The sequence below is a fragment of the Pyxicephalus adspersus genome, unplaced genomic scaffold (genome assembly GCF_032062135.1).
Source record: "Pyxicephalus adspersus unplaced genomic scaffold, UCB_Pads_2.0 Sca255, whole genome shotgun sequence".
In the NCBI taxonomy this organism is placed as follows: Eukaryota; Metazoa; Chordata; class Amphibia; order Anura; family Pyxicephalidae; genus Pyxicephalus; species Pyxicephalus adspersus.
The window spans coordinates 1-14,198 of NW_027317262.1; the positions used below are offsets into that span (position 1 = coordinate 1).

The 14,198-nt window shown below is 39.4% G+C and overlaps 1 protein-coding gene across 1 annotated transcript; it reads left to right on the forward strand.

Annotated features, from left to right (window-relative positions):
* Nucleotides 1-799: 799 nt before the first annotated feature.
* LOC140344957 (NACHT, LRR and PYD domains-containing protein 3-like) lies at nt 800-8,885 on the forward strand. The gene is made up of 3 exons (XM_072432144.1): nt 800-932; nt 2,151-2,216; nt 6,066-8,885. Exons 1-3 carry the CDS (start codon nt 833-835, stop codon nt 7,766-7,768), a joined length of 1,869 nt encoding a protein of 622 aa, XP_072288245.1. The 5' UTR covers nt 800-832; the 3' UTR covers nt 7,769-8,885.
* Nucleotides 8,886-14,198: the final 5,313 nt, after the last annotated feature.

The window sequence follows — 14,198 nt, forward strand, 5'->3', positions numbered from 1 at the left end:
TGACTCCTGGATGTACTTTCTTATATGTAGGTGCGTAATACAGACCTGTCCACAAATTTATTAAATTATTTTGAAGAATAATCAGAAGTAATCACTAGCCTAAGCAAAGAAAGTACAAATCAAAGTCCAAAAGTAAAAATGGGGCAACCCAGTCTCTGTGAACTTCCCTTGGCAACAAACTTTCCAGAGCACTTTCTTTAGCCTCCAGCTGCCTACTGCATACAGGGCTCCCTGAACACAAAGCCTAATAAACTACATAATATATCTATGCTCAGGATGCATGGGCAGGAAAAACCTGGATATGAACCAAGTGATCAGGGACCCCTCCCATCTCTTCCCTGACCAGCTTCAGGACCCTAAACGGGTTTTCCAGTTTTCAAACACTACTAAACACTACTTAAAAAAGCTGATCAGCCTAAAATAGGAGATTGAAAATCATAAAGTCTAAAACATTTAGATTTTTTTTTATAGGAGATTGTTCTTTATATACATATTAGTCACATGTGACTATTGTCCATGGAACTGAAACTGAAAGAAAACCTAACATTTTAAGTTGTCTCCTAAACTGGAGAAGAAATCTTTCAAAGATTCTGATGTTTTTATCAGGAAGCAAAGGAAATCTCCTGGAAGCAAAAATATGGGGCAGAAAAACACTTGTCAAGAATTTTAATTTCTACTTTATACACAATAATACAAATAAAAGTGTATATAAAAGATGTCATTCATCTATGTCATGCATTTATTTACACCACAGCTCTTTCAAGAACACTATGCAAGGTTGGCACTGGATGCAGCTATCTTCTCTTACTGTTTGTTGCAAGATATTCAGAAGATGGGAAAAGAAGCAGTGGTTGGACTCTTGGTATGTCTCTATGCAATAAAGAAGAATCATCCTAATTTACTGGCGATTCTGGATGAGATCAGCCAGACAGGTAACAGCATTTTGTGTTTACAATCAATATTGTGATCAAATAATCATCACTACAAATTAAATAGTGGTGGGTAGATTTTTCCAAATAAAGTAGATTCTGACTCGGCCTAAAATGATTCTGCCTTTGGAGTGGGAATTTTAGCTCTAGAAACAAGAAACAGCTAGCCACGGTGACATTGCCATTTTCTGTTAGTTAGCTTTGAGTTTAACTATAGGGAAAGTTAGGTCATAAAAAAGGCAGTGAGGAAAGGAGGCTTTTCCGAGGAGAGTGCATGCTGAAATGTACTTAGGGGGGACTTCGTTAAGGCAGTGGTCCCCAACTGCATGCACGGGGAGCCATGTGTCACTCAAAGGGGAAGAAACTTCTCCCCTGAGTGACATCATGATGTCAGAACCTACCCAGTCTCTCATTGCAGGTCTGAGTGTGGGGGGGTTGTGTCCAGAAACACAACCTGCCCCTCACCCTGAGCCTGCAATGTCTCCGGAAGATGTGGTCCGCGGCTCTGCCTGGTGCGGCCCCCCAAGTGGGGTCCTTCTGCTGGTGGGTGCACCGATCAGGGTCAGCCGTGGACCCCCCGGGGACCTTTGCGTTAAAGAACATTTTTTTGGGAAGTGCTTTTGGGAAAGTGGCCAGGGGAAAGTGCTTGAGAGCAGTGTGTCTCCTAAACAGATTAAATCCCAAAATTGTGAACAGAATAGAAACATAGTTTCACACTGCCCCAATGCTAAGGCTCCTATACTCAACTAAATAAAGCACTTCTAGTGATTTTTCACTACTACAATGTTTAAATTGATCCTGTTGGTTTTTACTACATATGCAATGCACATATATACTTTAATATTAACCCTGAACCAGAAATGTAACCTTTCTCAGAATCTAACTTTTACAGCCCAATGCAAACCAAAAAGTGTTAGAGCCTTTGTTACAGACATTAGAGTCTAAAAGGGACATTAGATTGTGAGCTAGTAGGGACAGGTAGTGACATGACTCACATGGTAGTGATAAGAACTATGTTGTGTTGTTTTTATGGGAAGAATAAATGTTAGAAAATCAATATAAATGGGGAAGTCGAATAAATAAAATAGAAAATGTCTAGAAATTTTTTTAACTGCTTAGTGGGGCTCTTTGTCCCTGTGATGATCGTACCTTACATTGGGTTGGACTTATTAAAGCTCAAGGCTGGAGAATTGGGATCACATTAATTTTTTTTTCCAACAGGTGAGAGTCTGGTACAGCAGATTTTCCTAGATGAACATGGACACACACTCACCCCGGAGCTGAGAGGTAAATAAGACCTGTGGTATACCTACTATGATATCTGTGGTATTTATTATTATTATTATTATTATTAAACAGGATTTATATAGCGCCAACATATTATGCAGCACTGTACATTAAATAGGGATTGCAAATGACAGACTAATACAGACAGTGATACAGGAGGAGAGGACCCTGCCCCGAAGAGCTTACAATCATATGCGTACAAAAAACAATGTGGCAAACTGAAGTCCAAGAGAAGCAGTCCAATAATGTGGGGTCAAGTGAGGCTTGTAAACTTGTTCCAGGAGTGAAGGATGAGGATTCAGTCAGAGATGGTTTGATGAAATACCAGCTTAGAATGGTAGCAGCAGCAGAGGATGTGTTGGAGTCCAGGTTGATAAATCAGTCCAAAGGCAGGAGGTAGAGGTTGTAGAGTAAAATAGTATGTCCAAATCTGTTCCAATTCCTGTGTCAATTCCCTGGATTAATTCCCATTGCACTTATAATTTGGGCACTTGAGATTTGGGCACGTGACCAGGGTCCCAACGTGACCTTGCCTGTTGTTTAAATAGAAGTGCTTTTGGGTTCTGATTATGGATGGTAGTGACATCGCTGCCTATACCTGGACTATGAGAGCTGCCAATGACTTTTCTGTCAATGACTTCTGTTACTATCTGTAACGGTATCATGCATTACAATATAACCAAATAGGACGCCTGCAGCAAATAGGCCGGGTGGATATCATCTCAGTGTATGGTGGGGAGCTGCCAGCGCTGGATGGGATGCCAAAGGACCTTTAGATATTGCTGTACCCTGCAAGGATAAATAAAATTTAGACGCGTTGGGAATGGGTTAAGGGTACTGTATACCCCGGTACTATTTTCCCAGGAAAATAGGATAGATTTTTTTTTCATTAAAACCCAATGCTTTCTTCAAGCAACCTTCCCCATACTATACAATACAAAAGGTAACATTACTCCCCTGGTGTTCTAATTCTGTCTGTATTTTTATGCAAAAAGGGGTACATTGTTTTGCATGGAAATTTATTTTACATTGTAGGCCTATAATTCTTAGGCATAACTCACCAAAATCTGTCCAATATTTAATAAATGTACTAATAAACTTATAAAAATATATATTAATATATATATAAATATATAAAAAAATATATATAGAATATACGTAAATATATAAAAATATATATACTTATATAAATAAAAAAATTAAAAAAATCTTTTAAAACAAGGGTGGATAAAAATACAGAAACCTGTAATTTAACAATTTAACTGTACAGTAGCATGTATCATATATATATATATATATATATATATATATATATATATATATATATATATATATATATATATATATATATTATAAAAGGTTTTCTTTGTATTGGATTCAGTACAGGTATTTTGTATTGAATCCAATACATTATTTGAATCTCCTGCTACCCCAAGCCACCGACTGACTTGGGTTACCCATATCTTAATATTTGTTATGGGACATGTTCCCACAGATCCCCTTGACTCTCCTGATTTTTTATATCATACAAAAAAGCAATCTTGTGTATCCTCTTTAACTCGACAATGCCACTTCTCTAACCCTTATATACACAAAAAAAACACTAGTAGATTTTTGGACTTTTTAGGCATCACATTTTCACACTTTTATCATAAAATAAAGGCACACATACAGACAATACACAATTTAAAACATTTCTGGTGATACGTAGAAGTGAAAAAGTGATAAAATATATTCAATGTAAGTAGCTCATTTAAAATTTACTATGAGGAAAATGTACTTGGTTACATTGTTTAAAACAGATGGGCCTGAAGTTCTCTGTGTAATGGATATAAAAAAAAAAATAATAAATAGAATATTAGAATGAAAAAAAAAGCATTCTGAGGACCCTGTATACACTCACCAGCCACTTTATTAGGTACCCTTGTTCAACTGCCTATTAATGCAAATATCTAATCAGCCAATCACATGGCAGCACCTCAATGCATTCAGACATGTAGACATTGACAATACAACCAGCTGATGTTCAAACTGGGCATCAGAATGGGGAAGAAAGGTCATTTAGGTGATTTTTAATGTGGCATGTTTGTTTGTGCCAGGGCAGCTGGTGAAAATATTTCAGAAACTGCTGATCTGCTAGGATTTTTACACACAACCATCTCTAGGGATTACAGAGCATGGTCTGAAAAAGGGGAAATACCTAGTGAGTGCAGACTGCTCGGAGCTGCTGGAAAGGTAGCCGTCATTTAAATAACTACTTGTAATCAAATAATATACAACATGTCCAACCTTGAAACTGATGGGCTACAGCAGCACCACCCTGGGTGTCACTTCTGTTAGCTAAGAACAGGCACCTGAGGCCACAGTTTGCGCAGGCGCTGGAAGATGTTGCACAGTCTGATAAGCCTCTATGTGTGCCGCAATATTTAGATGGCATGATCAGGATTTAGGTAATAAAACAGATCCATTCTTCATTGTATAAATGGCTCAGGATGGTGTTGGTTGTGTAGTGTAATGGTGTGGGGCAGGCATGGGCAAACTACAGCCCACGGTGCCACCCCAAGCAGGGTCAGGAGAAGGACCACGCTGTGCTGGCACACCGGCCAGGGCCGCGGAACATATCCGCCATGTTTATACCGACTCATGGAAGGAAGTGGGCGGACTGTGTCCCTTAGATAACCTGTCTACTTTCCTATCGCAGGCTCATCCATGATGAGAGTGGGCAGGGTTATGTCTACTTACCTCACATGTTCAGTCCATAGCAGAGGAAGAATCCATTATTGTGGGATTGAAGAATTGATGGATTGAAAAAAACGCTTGCAGTAGTTTATCTCCCTTTTAGCATCAGGGGATTTCATTAAATAGTTTACATTGAAATTAGTTACTTCAAGAATGTCACACTAAGGGAAAGCGTTACACACACAGCAAAGAGCTGTCTTTGTAAAGAAAAATGTACCAGACCTGGCATACAAATGTATAGTGTCCTGGATCCTAAACAGCTCACATATCAGAATTTGTAATATCTTCCAACTGGAGTTCTGCTTTTAACTTTTTTTTCTCCTTTGAATTGGGATGGGAAGTGTCGAACCTTTTGAAAAGTGGTTATTGGTGTTTAAGGCAAATATCTACAAATCCCAGAAAGTTAGGATTTTTACAAATTTTACAACCCATTGTAGCCCTTGAGTCAAAAAATTTACTCACCCCTGGTGTGAAGGATACTTTCTTGGCCCCTTAGTACCAACCATGCATCGTTAAATGCCACAACCTACTTTAATATTGTTGTTGACCATGCACAATACCATTTTGTCAATGCAATGAATAAATATTTTCAAATTTATATATATATATATATATATATATATATATATATATATATATATATATATTTTTTATAAAGTAATTAGAGATCTACCAGTTTTGGAAGTAATGTACCTACACACCAGTTTAAATGTGTACTGCATCATGACAGCTGACTTTGATCATTAGACGTAATAAAAGGATGTATTAAATTTTCATTTTACTAGCTCCTAAAACACTTAAATGTTTAATGTCTCTACTGTGCAATCTAACTGCAAAACAGCACAAATTTAGATTATTATGTGTCCCTGACTGCTCCTCCCCAAGCAATTTTGGTAACAATATTTTATTCAGGGACTTAGCAATTAAGCTAAAACATTTTGGTTTTGAAAGGCTATTGTGCACTATTTACTACACTCATTTACAGAAAACCAGAGGTTTTTTTTTTCAAATTTATGGCAAATATAAATAGGAAATTCCTAAATGCCTAAATCATTACATTCACAATTTTCATTTTATTTTTTTGGGAACATTATTTCCATCACTCCCCAGAAATTCACGAAAAGCACAAACTTCATCTGATGAAGAGGACGGAGATTCTAGCTGAGCACAAACCCCCAGGAACTACCCTGGAACCACAAAGATTCTTCATCAATGAGCGTTATGTGAACCTGGTTGTAGTCTCCACTGATCAGTTCAGGAAGCGTCCTAAGAATGAACTAATACAGAGTGGGGTAAAACATGAGGAATGCTTGAAGGAAATACAAACTGGGCTGGAACACATTTCCCCCAACAGACTGTTCCGCTGGAGCCACCAGTCACAATGTGTACCACATGCAGTAATGGTGAGCGGAGTGCCAGGAATAGGGAAGACCACACTGATACAGAAGTTTGTCAATGACTGGGTGATGGGAAAACTCTACCAGAGATTTGCTTTTGTCTTCTCCTTCAGATTCCGGGATCTTAATGAAGAAAAAGAGCTCAGCTTAGAGGAGATGATTCTTCAACAATATCCGTATCTGGAGAGCCAGATAGGAAATATTCTACAAGATCCGGAGAGACTTCTGTTTATATTTGATGGCTTAGATGAAAGTATTCACCAAATGGATTTCAGATCAAGTAAACTGTCCAATCCAAAACAGAGAACAGATTTCGGAGAGATTGTGGTTAGTTTGGTAAGACAGAGTCTTCTTAAGGGTTGCTCTGTACTGATAACCAACCGCCCATCCAGAATGGCATCAGTTGATACCGGTGTCTTCCAGAGAATAGCTGAGATCATGGGATTTCTCCCTGAAGACAGACTGATCTTCTTTAAAAATTTCTTTGGAAATGAAGAATTGTTAGAAAAGGCTTTTCATTATGTGCAGGAGAATGACACGCTGTACACTTTCTGTTACATCCCATCATACTGCTGGATTGTCTGTACAGTGTTATCAATGTGCTTCAAAGCCCAACCAACCAACACTGATCAGCTGATGGAATCATTGCCCAAAACTGTGACACAACTCTTTGTGACTTTTGTAGCCAACATTCTGGCCAATCACAACCAGCATACAGGAGATAGTCACACTGCCCGGGAACTGCTAACATCTATTGGATGGATGGCAGAACATGGAGTCAAGAATCACATGATTGTATTTGATGACCGTTATCTGAAGTCATTCAATGTGAGAAATGATACCCATCTCTTTTCATGTTTCATGATGGAATCTGGTCAGCCTCCTAATGTGGATTACACCTTCTTACATCTCACTCTTCAGGAGTTTTTTGCTGCTTTAGCTCATTTTATAGACTATAATGCCGACAGATTACAGAAAACACTTAATGCTAGTGAATCTTACAATGATGGCCGCGTTGAAATACTTCTCCGTTTCCTCTGCGGTCTCTCAGACTCTTCTAGTAGATTCCTGTTAAAGTCTCATGTTGGAGAATTGTCTACTCAGGCTTCCAGAGATGTCATTACTTGGATGCAGCATAAAATCACAGAAGAACAAATATCCGACAAGAGAGAGCTTCTTAATACGTTCTATTATCTCCATGAGAGCAGGAATAAGGCTCTGGTGTCACAATGTATTGGATCAAACAAAGTTGACCTTTCAGGAGTCTCCCTCACCCCTCTGGATTGCTCTGTGCTGTCTTCTGTCCTTCAGTCCTGCCGAAAGTTAGAAGAAGTAAACCTTGATTCATGTAATATTCAGGATGAAGGATTCTGTAAACTTTTACCAGCTTTACACTCCATGGAGAAATTGAGGTAAGAACTTTTCACATTTCACATTTTATAAGTGGTAAACTTTTAGAGGTTTTATGTGAAAGTGATCATTATGTAATAGATCCTACAATCTGAAGAAATACATTTATCCTATGCACCCAACTCTGTATACAAACACAGGCGCATTTATTATCAGAACAAAGGAAGAGATTAGAGACACATAACTAGTATACAAAACATACCATAGGGTCTGTTTATAAATGTTTAACTGGAGATTCACCCAACCCTTACTCAAAATGTACACTTTATTACACTGGATTATATGAGAATGTAGAATGTGTGCTGTGTTTGGGGTGTCTTAGTTTCAATAAATTACCAATTTATCTCATAAATAAGGTTTCTTTACAGATTAGCATATACATACATAAAACGGGAAGATGGTAAGAGGTACATAGGAAAGGGATAGGAGAAGAAAGGAGTCTAGCTCTATACTTAGCACACGGTCATTCTCACTCTCCTAAGGCCACACAAGCCAGGGTTTCCTCTCTTGAACCACACTCTTCTACAACTCCAGAGCCTGGAGAAGTCTTGTTCTCAGAGGTCACAAAGTTCCTCAATGCCATGCCCTGGCTTGAGATTGTTATCACTGACCCCTTCCCCTCCAGGAGGACTGAAACAATAGTAAGGTTTGGACAGGTAATATCACCTGGTGGTTCTCTGCTCAACAACCCTTTGATGGTTTTCATGGTCCGTATTTTTTACAGTTTTACATTATATTCAATTCATATTGATATTAATTTTTGTCCCTTCCGACAATTTAAACAATGTGTTTTAAACACTTGGTGGAGCATTTTTTTGCCTTCTTCTACATGTGCGTATAAAATGCAAGCCCGTTAGGAACATTGACTATATCTCCTTTCTTCTCTTCACTTTTTCTGGTTTTGACGCATTTCAGTACTTTTACTGTTAATAACATATAAACCCCCTTGGTTACTAATGTTGTGTTCAACATACTATATTACTCTCTGAACCCATCAGAGATAAAATAAACAATTATAACAACTTAATAATATTACTTTATTTCTGATGTTTTTTCATTGTTTATCCTCATGTTTATGTTTTGTCTTCCTCTAATCACCTTTATTGGACTCTGCACTCACAGATGTGAGATTCACAATCAGATGGATTTAGTGTATTGGCTGGATTTGCTGCCCTCTCTAAGGGATTCTATAACCAAAGAATTATTCATCAGCTCAGTATTTGAGAGACAGGACCACTAGGGGGCTCTGCGGCTTGTATAGAGAAGATGTGAGCCCTGAGAAGGGCCAATGCGCAGAGTCTAAGCCAGTGGTGGGCAAACTTTTTTAGTCAGGGGCCACAATCTGAAAAAAAAACTTGCCAGAGGGGCCAAGTCGATGGTAGATTGGGTGGAGTTATGCCATAATGATAACCCTGATTGTGACATCATGATCGCATAACCCTGATCTGAGCCTGCGATGGGAGAGTGGGCGGGTTGTGTGCACTGACACGGCCCACCCACCTATCGCAGGCTCAGATCTGGGGACGTGTTCCATGGCTCTGGCCGGAGCGCCCCCCTGGCGGGTGCTTCTACTGACCCTGCTCGGGGTGGTACTGGTCAGAGCTGCAGAACACCCAAAGGGCCAGAGAAACATCCCCATTGGGCCGTAGTTGGCCCATGCCTGGTCTAAGCCGTAACCAGGTTTTCTCCAGAGCCTCTGATGGTGAGGATGTTGCGTTGCTGGTTATGGCCAGGGTGCAGTCCTTGGGCACACCAAGGTGGGAAAGCATGGTACAAAATCACAAGGCAGGCGGATAGTCGAGGAAAGCTAGGGTTGATACAGGCAGCAAACAGAAGAGGTCAGGTCACACGCCAGGGGTCAACTGCCAGGGATCCAGGAGACAGACACTAGTGACAGGGGCCACTGCGGGGCACAGGAGACACTGGAAGCAACAGGAGGCACAGGAGACTCAGGGATATCCACAGACTGACAGGAACACTGGACCAGCACAGGGAAGTTGACTGGGAACCAACAGACTGGACAGCAAGGGGTTAACGCAGGAGCCGGACAGAGGAAACACAGAATTTAGCCACAGGTGAACAGGAACTAGCTCACAGAACTAGGAGCTCGAGACACTTTGCACCAACACAAAATACAGTCTGTGAGCTAGCTAAATAGCAAGGGCTGATCAAGAGGCTATTTCCGGATTGGCCAGCGGATTGGAGTTGATAAAGCTTGGAAACAATGTACTTTTGGGGTGTCTCCCCATTACTGGACATCATATAATCAGCGTCTGAGGCTCTCCCTATTTCCCTGTAAATACAGATATCTTATTTGCAGAAATAAGTAAGATTCTCAAAATAAATATCACAATACGATTCATGCTCCATACACAAGGAGATTATAATACAGTACTAGTTATTTCAGTGTATTCTGTGATCATCCAGTGTATGGTAAGTGATGGAACATAAATTGTTCCAATAAAGAGAAATGAGCTCCATTCATATGGAGAATAGTCCCATCCATTCCTGGGGGAGAAATTCATATTCTTCTGGTAACATTCTTCTCTTCTTCTACAGTTTGAGGTATAATCACCTGACAGACAGTTCCTGCCCCCACCTGGCATCTGGAATAAGAAATAACCAGACACTGAGGACACTGAACCTGTCTGATAACAATCTGGAGGGCCCTCATTTCAGGGATCTGATGGAAGCTCTGACAACAAGCCGGATAGAGGAATTACAGTGAGTATTATTATTAATAAACAGGATTTATATAGCGCCAACAAATTACGCAGCGCTGTACATTAAATAGGGGTTGCAAATGACAGACTAATACAGACAGTGACAAAGGAGGGGAGGACCCTGCCCCGAAGAGCTTACAATCTAGTAGGTGGGGGAATTTACACACAATAGAAGGGGGATATGTAGTGGTTGGAAGTAGTGATGGTTTCAAAAGACAGAAGAAGATGGGTAGGCAACAGGACTGACTGAGATATTAATATTCTGGGACAATATCCAAAATATAGAAATATAATAATTATATAATGTATTCATATCAGATCTCCTTTCTGACTATAAATAGCCAATCCGAGACTATTACCTAATTCTTGGCTCTTATCACACTCTTGTCAGCCATTATCCCCATTACTGTACATTCACTTTTGGGGGATCCTTCCTCCACGACACATCTGCTATTTAGTATTGGAGGGGGAGTCTTACCATTACTATGTATCTTCTGTTCAGTGTCTGAGGCTCTTCCTATTTTTCCTGTGAGTACAGATCTCTTATTAGCAAAAATAAAAATGAAATATATATCACAATACAAGTCAAGTCAGTGGTATTCTGTGGCCCTCCTGTGTATGGTGATATCATTGTCTCTATAAATGTATGGTAATATTTGGGTGTTTACTACATTATAACATTTTTCCTATATAATTATATTTACTGGAGATTTATAGGGTGATAAAACATAAATGACTCCTATAAAGAAAAAAAATAGCTCTATTTATGTGGAGTAGTGGTCCCCAGCCCCCGGTACTGGTCTATGGCTGGTAAGTTGGGGGCTGCAAATAACAGGAGGTAGAAGCGCCGGTGTCCTATGAGAAAATCCTACATCCAGAATGTAAGCTCCCCGAGCGTGGAGGTTTTCTATAGACCTGGGAGATTCACTATGGCTGCTCCCCGCTCTCCTTGCACTGTGAAATAATCCTACATCTCTAGGACAGCGGCAGCATAAGAGCTGTGTCTGTGTCCATGCTGCTGTCATTACCCCCATGTATAAACTTTCATATCTCCTATCCCGATCATTGTAGAAATGTGCAATTTTCAGGGCACACAGGGAACCCTGAGAGCAGATACTAAACTTAACTTTAGCCCCCTGAACAAAAGTTGCCTGATACAGGGTTTCAAACATAAAATCCTAATAGGAATCAGGGATCTTTTCTCATTAAAGTGGACAAAAATTACGCCTTTATTAGCACAGATCAGTGACATGTGCTGCTGTATTTGTCAAAAGAAATAAAAAGGAAAAAAACGATCTTATTGCACATGTGTGAGAACGCCATCTTTCTTTTTTTAATGACAGAAAAGTCCCTCCTGCACATTCCCATTCTCAGAGCTCAAGCCTCCTGGGATTCGTGATGTACGTGTGTGTGTGTGTGTGTGTGTGTGTGCTGCTGTGGTAATGACAGAAGGATAGGGGCTTTTTTTTTAAAGAAAAGACGCATTTCATAAAAAAACAAAAAACAAAAAAAAAAACAAAGGATTATCTTCCCTTCTGTAGAAAGTAAAAAATTGTGGTGATAGTTTCACTTTAAGGGAGGAAACCCCGGGGGCCACTTTCTTTTAAATGAGCAGAAAGTAGGAGCAAGCCGAATAGGGCGAGGAAGACCATTCCAGAGAGTTGGAGCAGCTCTAGAGAAGTCTTGTAACCGTGCGTGTGATGAGGTTATTAGTGAGGAAGTCATTAGTAGATCATTGGAGGAGCGGAGGGAGCGGCAGGGGGACCATGACCCATCATTTCCCATGACCTGAAGATCTCTCACACTCGTGTGCCTTGGCGTAGTGGTTAAAATCAGTGCTGTACCTAATAAAGTGGCCACTGAGTGTATGTAATAAGCCTTTTAATAAATATAGAAGAGCATGTATTATCCGTAAATACAAATGAGGTAATGCATTGAAAACTAATGCAGCCGCTGAGGACTGGTGAGCTATAATGTGCTACATTTTTGTTCTGGGGTTTAGAAAGTTTTTTTTTTTGCTTTGTGTAAAAAGACAAATTTGTCAAAAACTGATCGTATTAATGAAGAAAAACTGTAATTTTATAGGGTATGAATGTTATATATATATTATATATATATATAATATATAATATTAAAAATATAAATATAAATAAATGATCACCAGAAATGATGAACTTTTTGTTTCTCCCAGGCATCTTTTCCCAAGCTGTGGGATCTTCTACAGAGGAATTCCAGCCACCACCCTTCAGCCCTAGACACACCAACACCAATATTATAATCTTGTATATAACAACAGAGTAACATAAGAAAAGAAAAGCAGGATAAAACGGAGCACAAAACATTATCATTTACCTTATTAAATGTGTACCAATTTCAACATTAGTGCACAAACATAAAGTGCCATGAAAGGCCCATTTAACCCCAATTTGTATTGCAATAAGAATCCTTTGTTTATCTGACAACAATATATCAATTTCAGATAGAGCCAAGCAGAGTCTTCAGCATTTTTTTAAAATAAAGATCTGCTAATGAGTGCAGTGGAGACACTTAAGTTCCAAGCTCCACACATGCTGCAAATATTACAAGTTGGCATTCAAAAAATGTACATATAAGGTGTAATAAAAAGTAAAAAAATAAGGTTTGCAGAATTTCCAGAAAGAAAAAAGAAAAACTAAAATTTAGGTTGGCAACTCTGGTGGGGTGGAAGGCATGACCCCAAGTTATCTCCCCACATGTGGATAAGAAACGTACAAAGTATTAAGCAGTATTACCAATGAATCATCTATGTAAGTGTATCATACAAACATTGGTTTTGTTTCATCTTACCAGGCATTGTTAGGTGGAGATTCCAGGATTTGGATTGCTTTTATCATACATCTGGATGATCCAACCTGTGTCTTGTAGTTCTCCTAGCTCCTCACTATGGGTACAAGTGTACATACCCAGTTCAGGAATTTTGAGAGCCCCGAACACATTCCCATTGCAAAATTCAACCTCCAATGCTAAATTTCACTAACCATAGCATGGTCTTTGGGGCACTCCTGTCTAACACACTTGTTTTAGAACTACCTCAATATAGTAAATGTCTACCATAACTGAATCATATTTAGCCTACTGAAACACTCATAAACAATTTATTTTTTTAACTTTTTTTCCCACTTTTTTCCTAATTACATTTCAGTTCTGCTTGCAGCCACCTGCAGTCTACATCCATTTCAGGACTGTGGCCAGTGCAATGTGGTGACCACCGAGAAGCACAACTGATGATTGAGACAGAGCATGGTCACTTAATAACAGGAAGCCCCTAAGCTTAAAGGACTTTTGACCAACTTTAGTTTAGGTTTACATCTCTTCCTGGTGATTTATTGAATGCAATGTGATGTAATTTATATAAACAAGGGTGAGGAACAAATACATCCACCGTTAAAATAACAAATACAGTCATACAGCAATACCCAGGTACAATAGAGACTTACCTCCCTGACGGTTTTAGTTTACAGCAGGTTATGCTCTAGACAATAACTCATTCAAACCACAAAAAGAATGCAAGGACTGGCACATGACAGCTATATAAACTAATTAAAGGCGGCACCCAATGACTGACAGTTAAAGGCTTCACCCACCACTGTCAATGAACTCTGAGAAGCGCCAAAGATACCCTTGGGTTTCCCGTGAAACCTGGCCCCAGTCCCTATCTGGAGGAGACACAACGA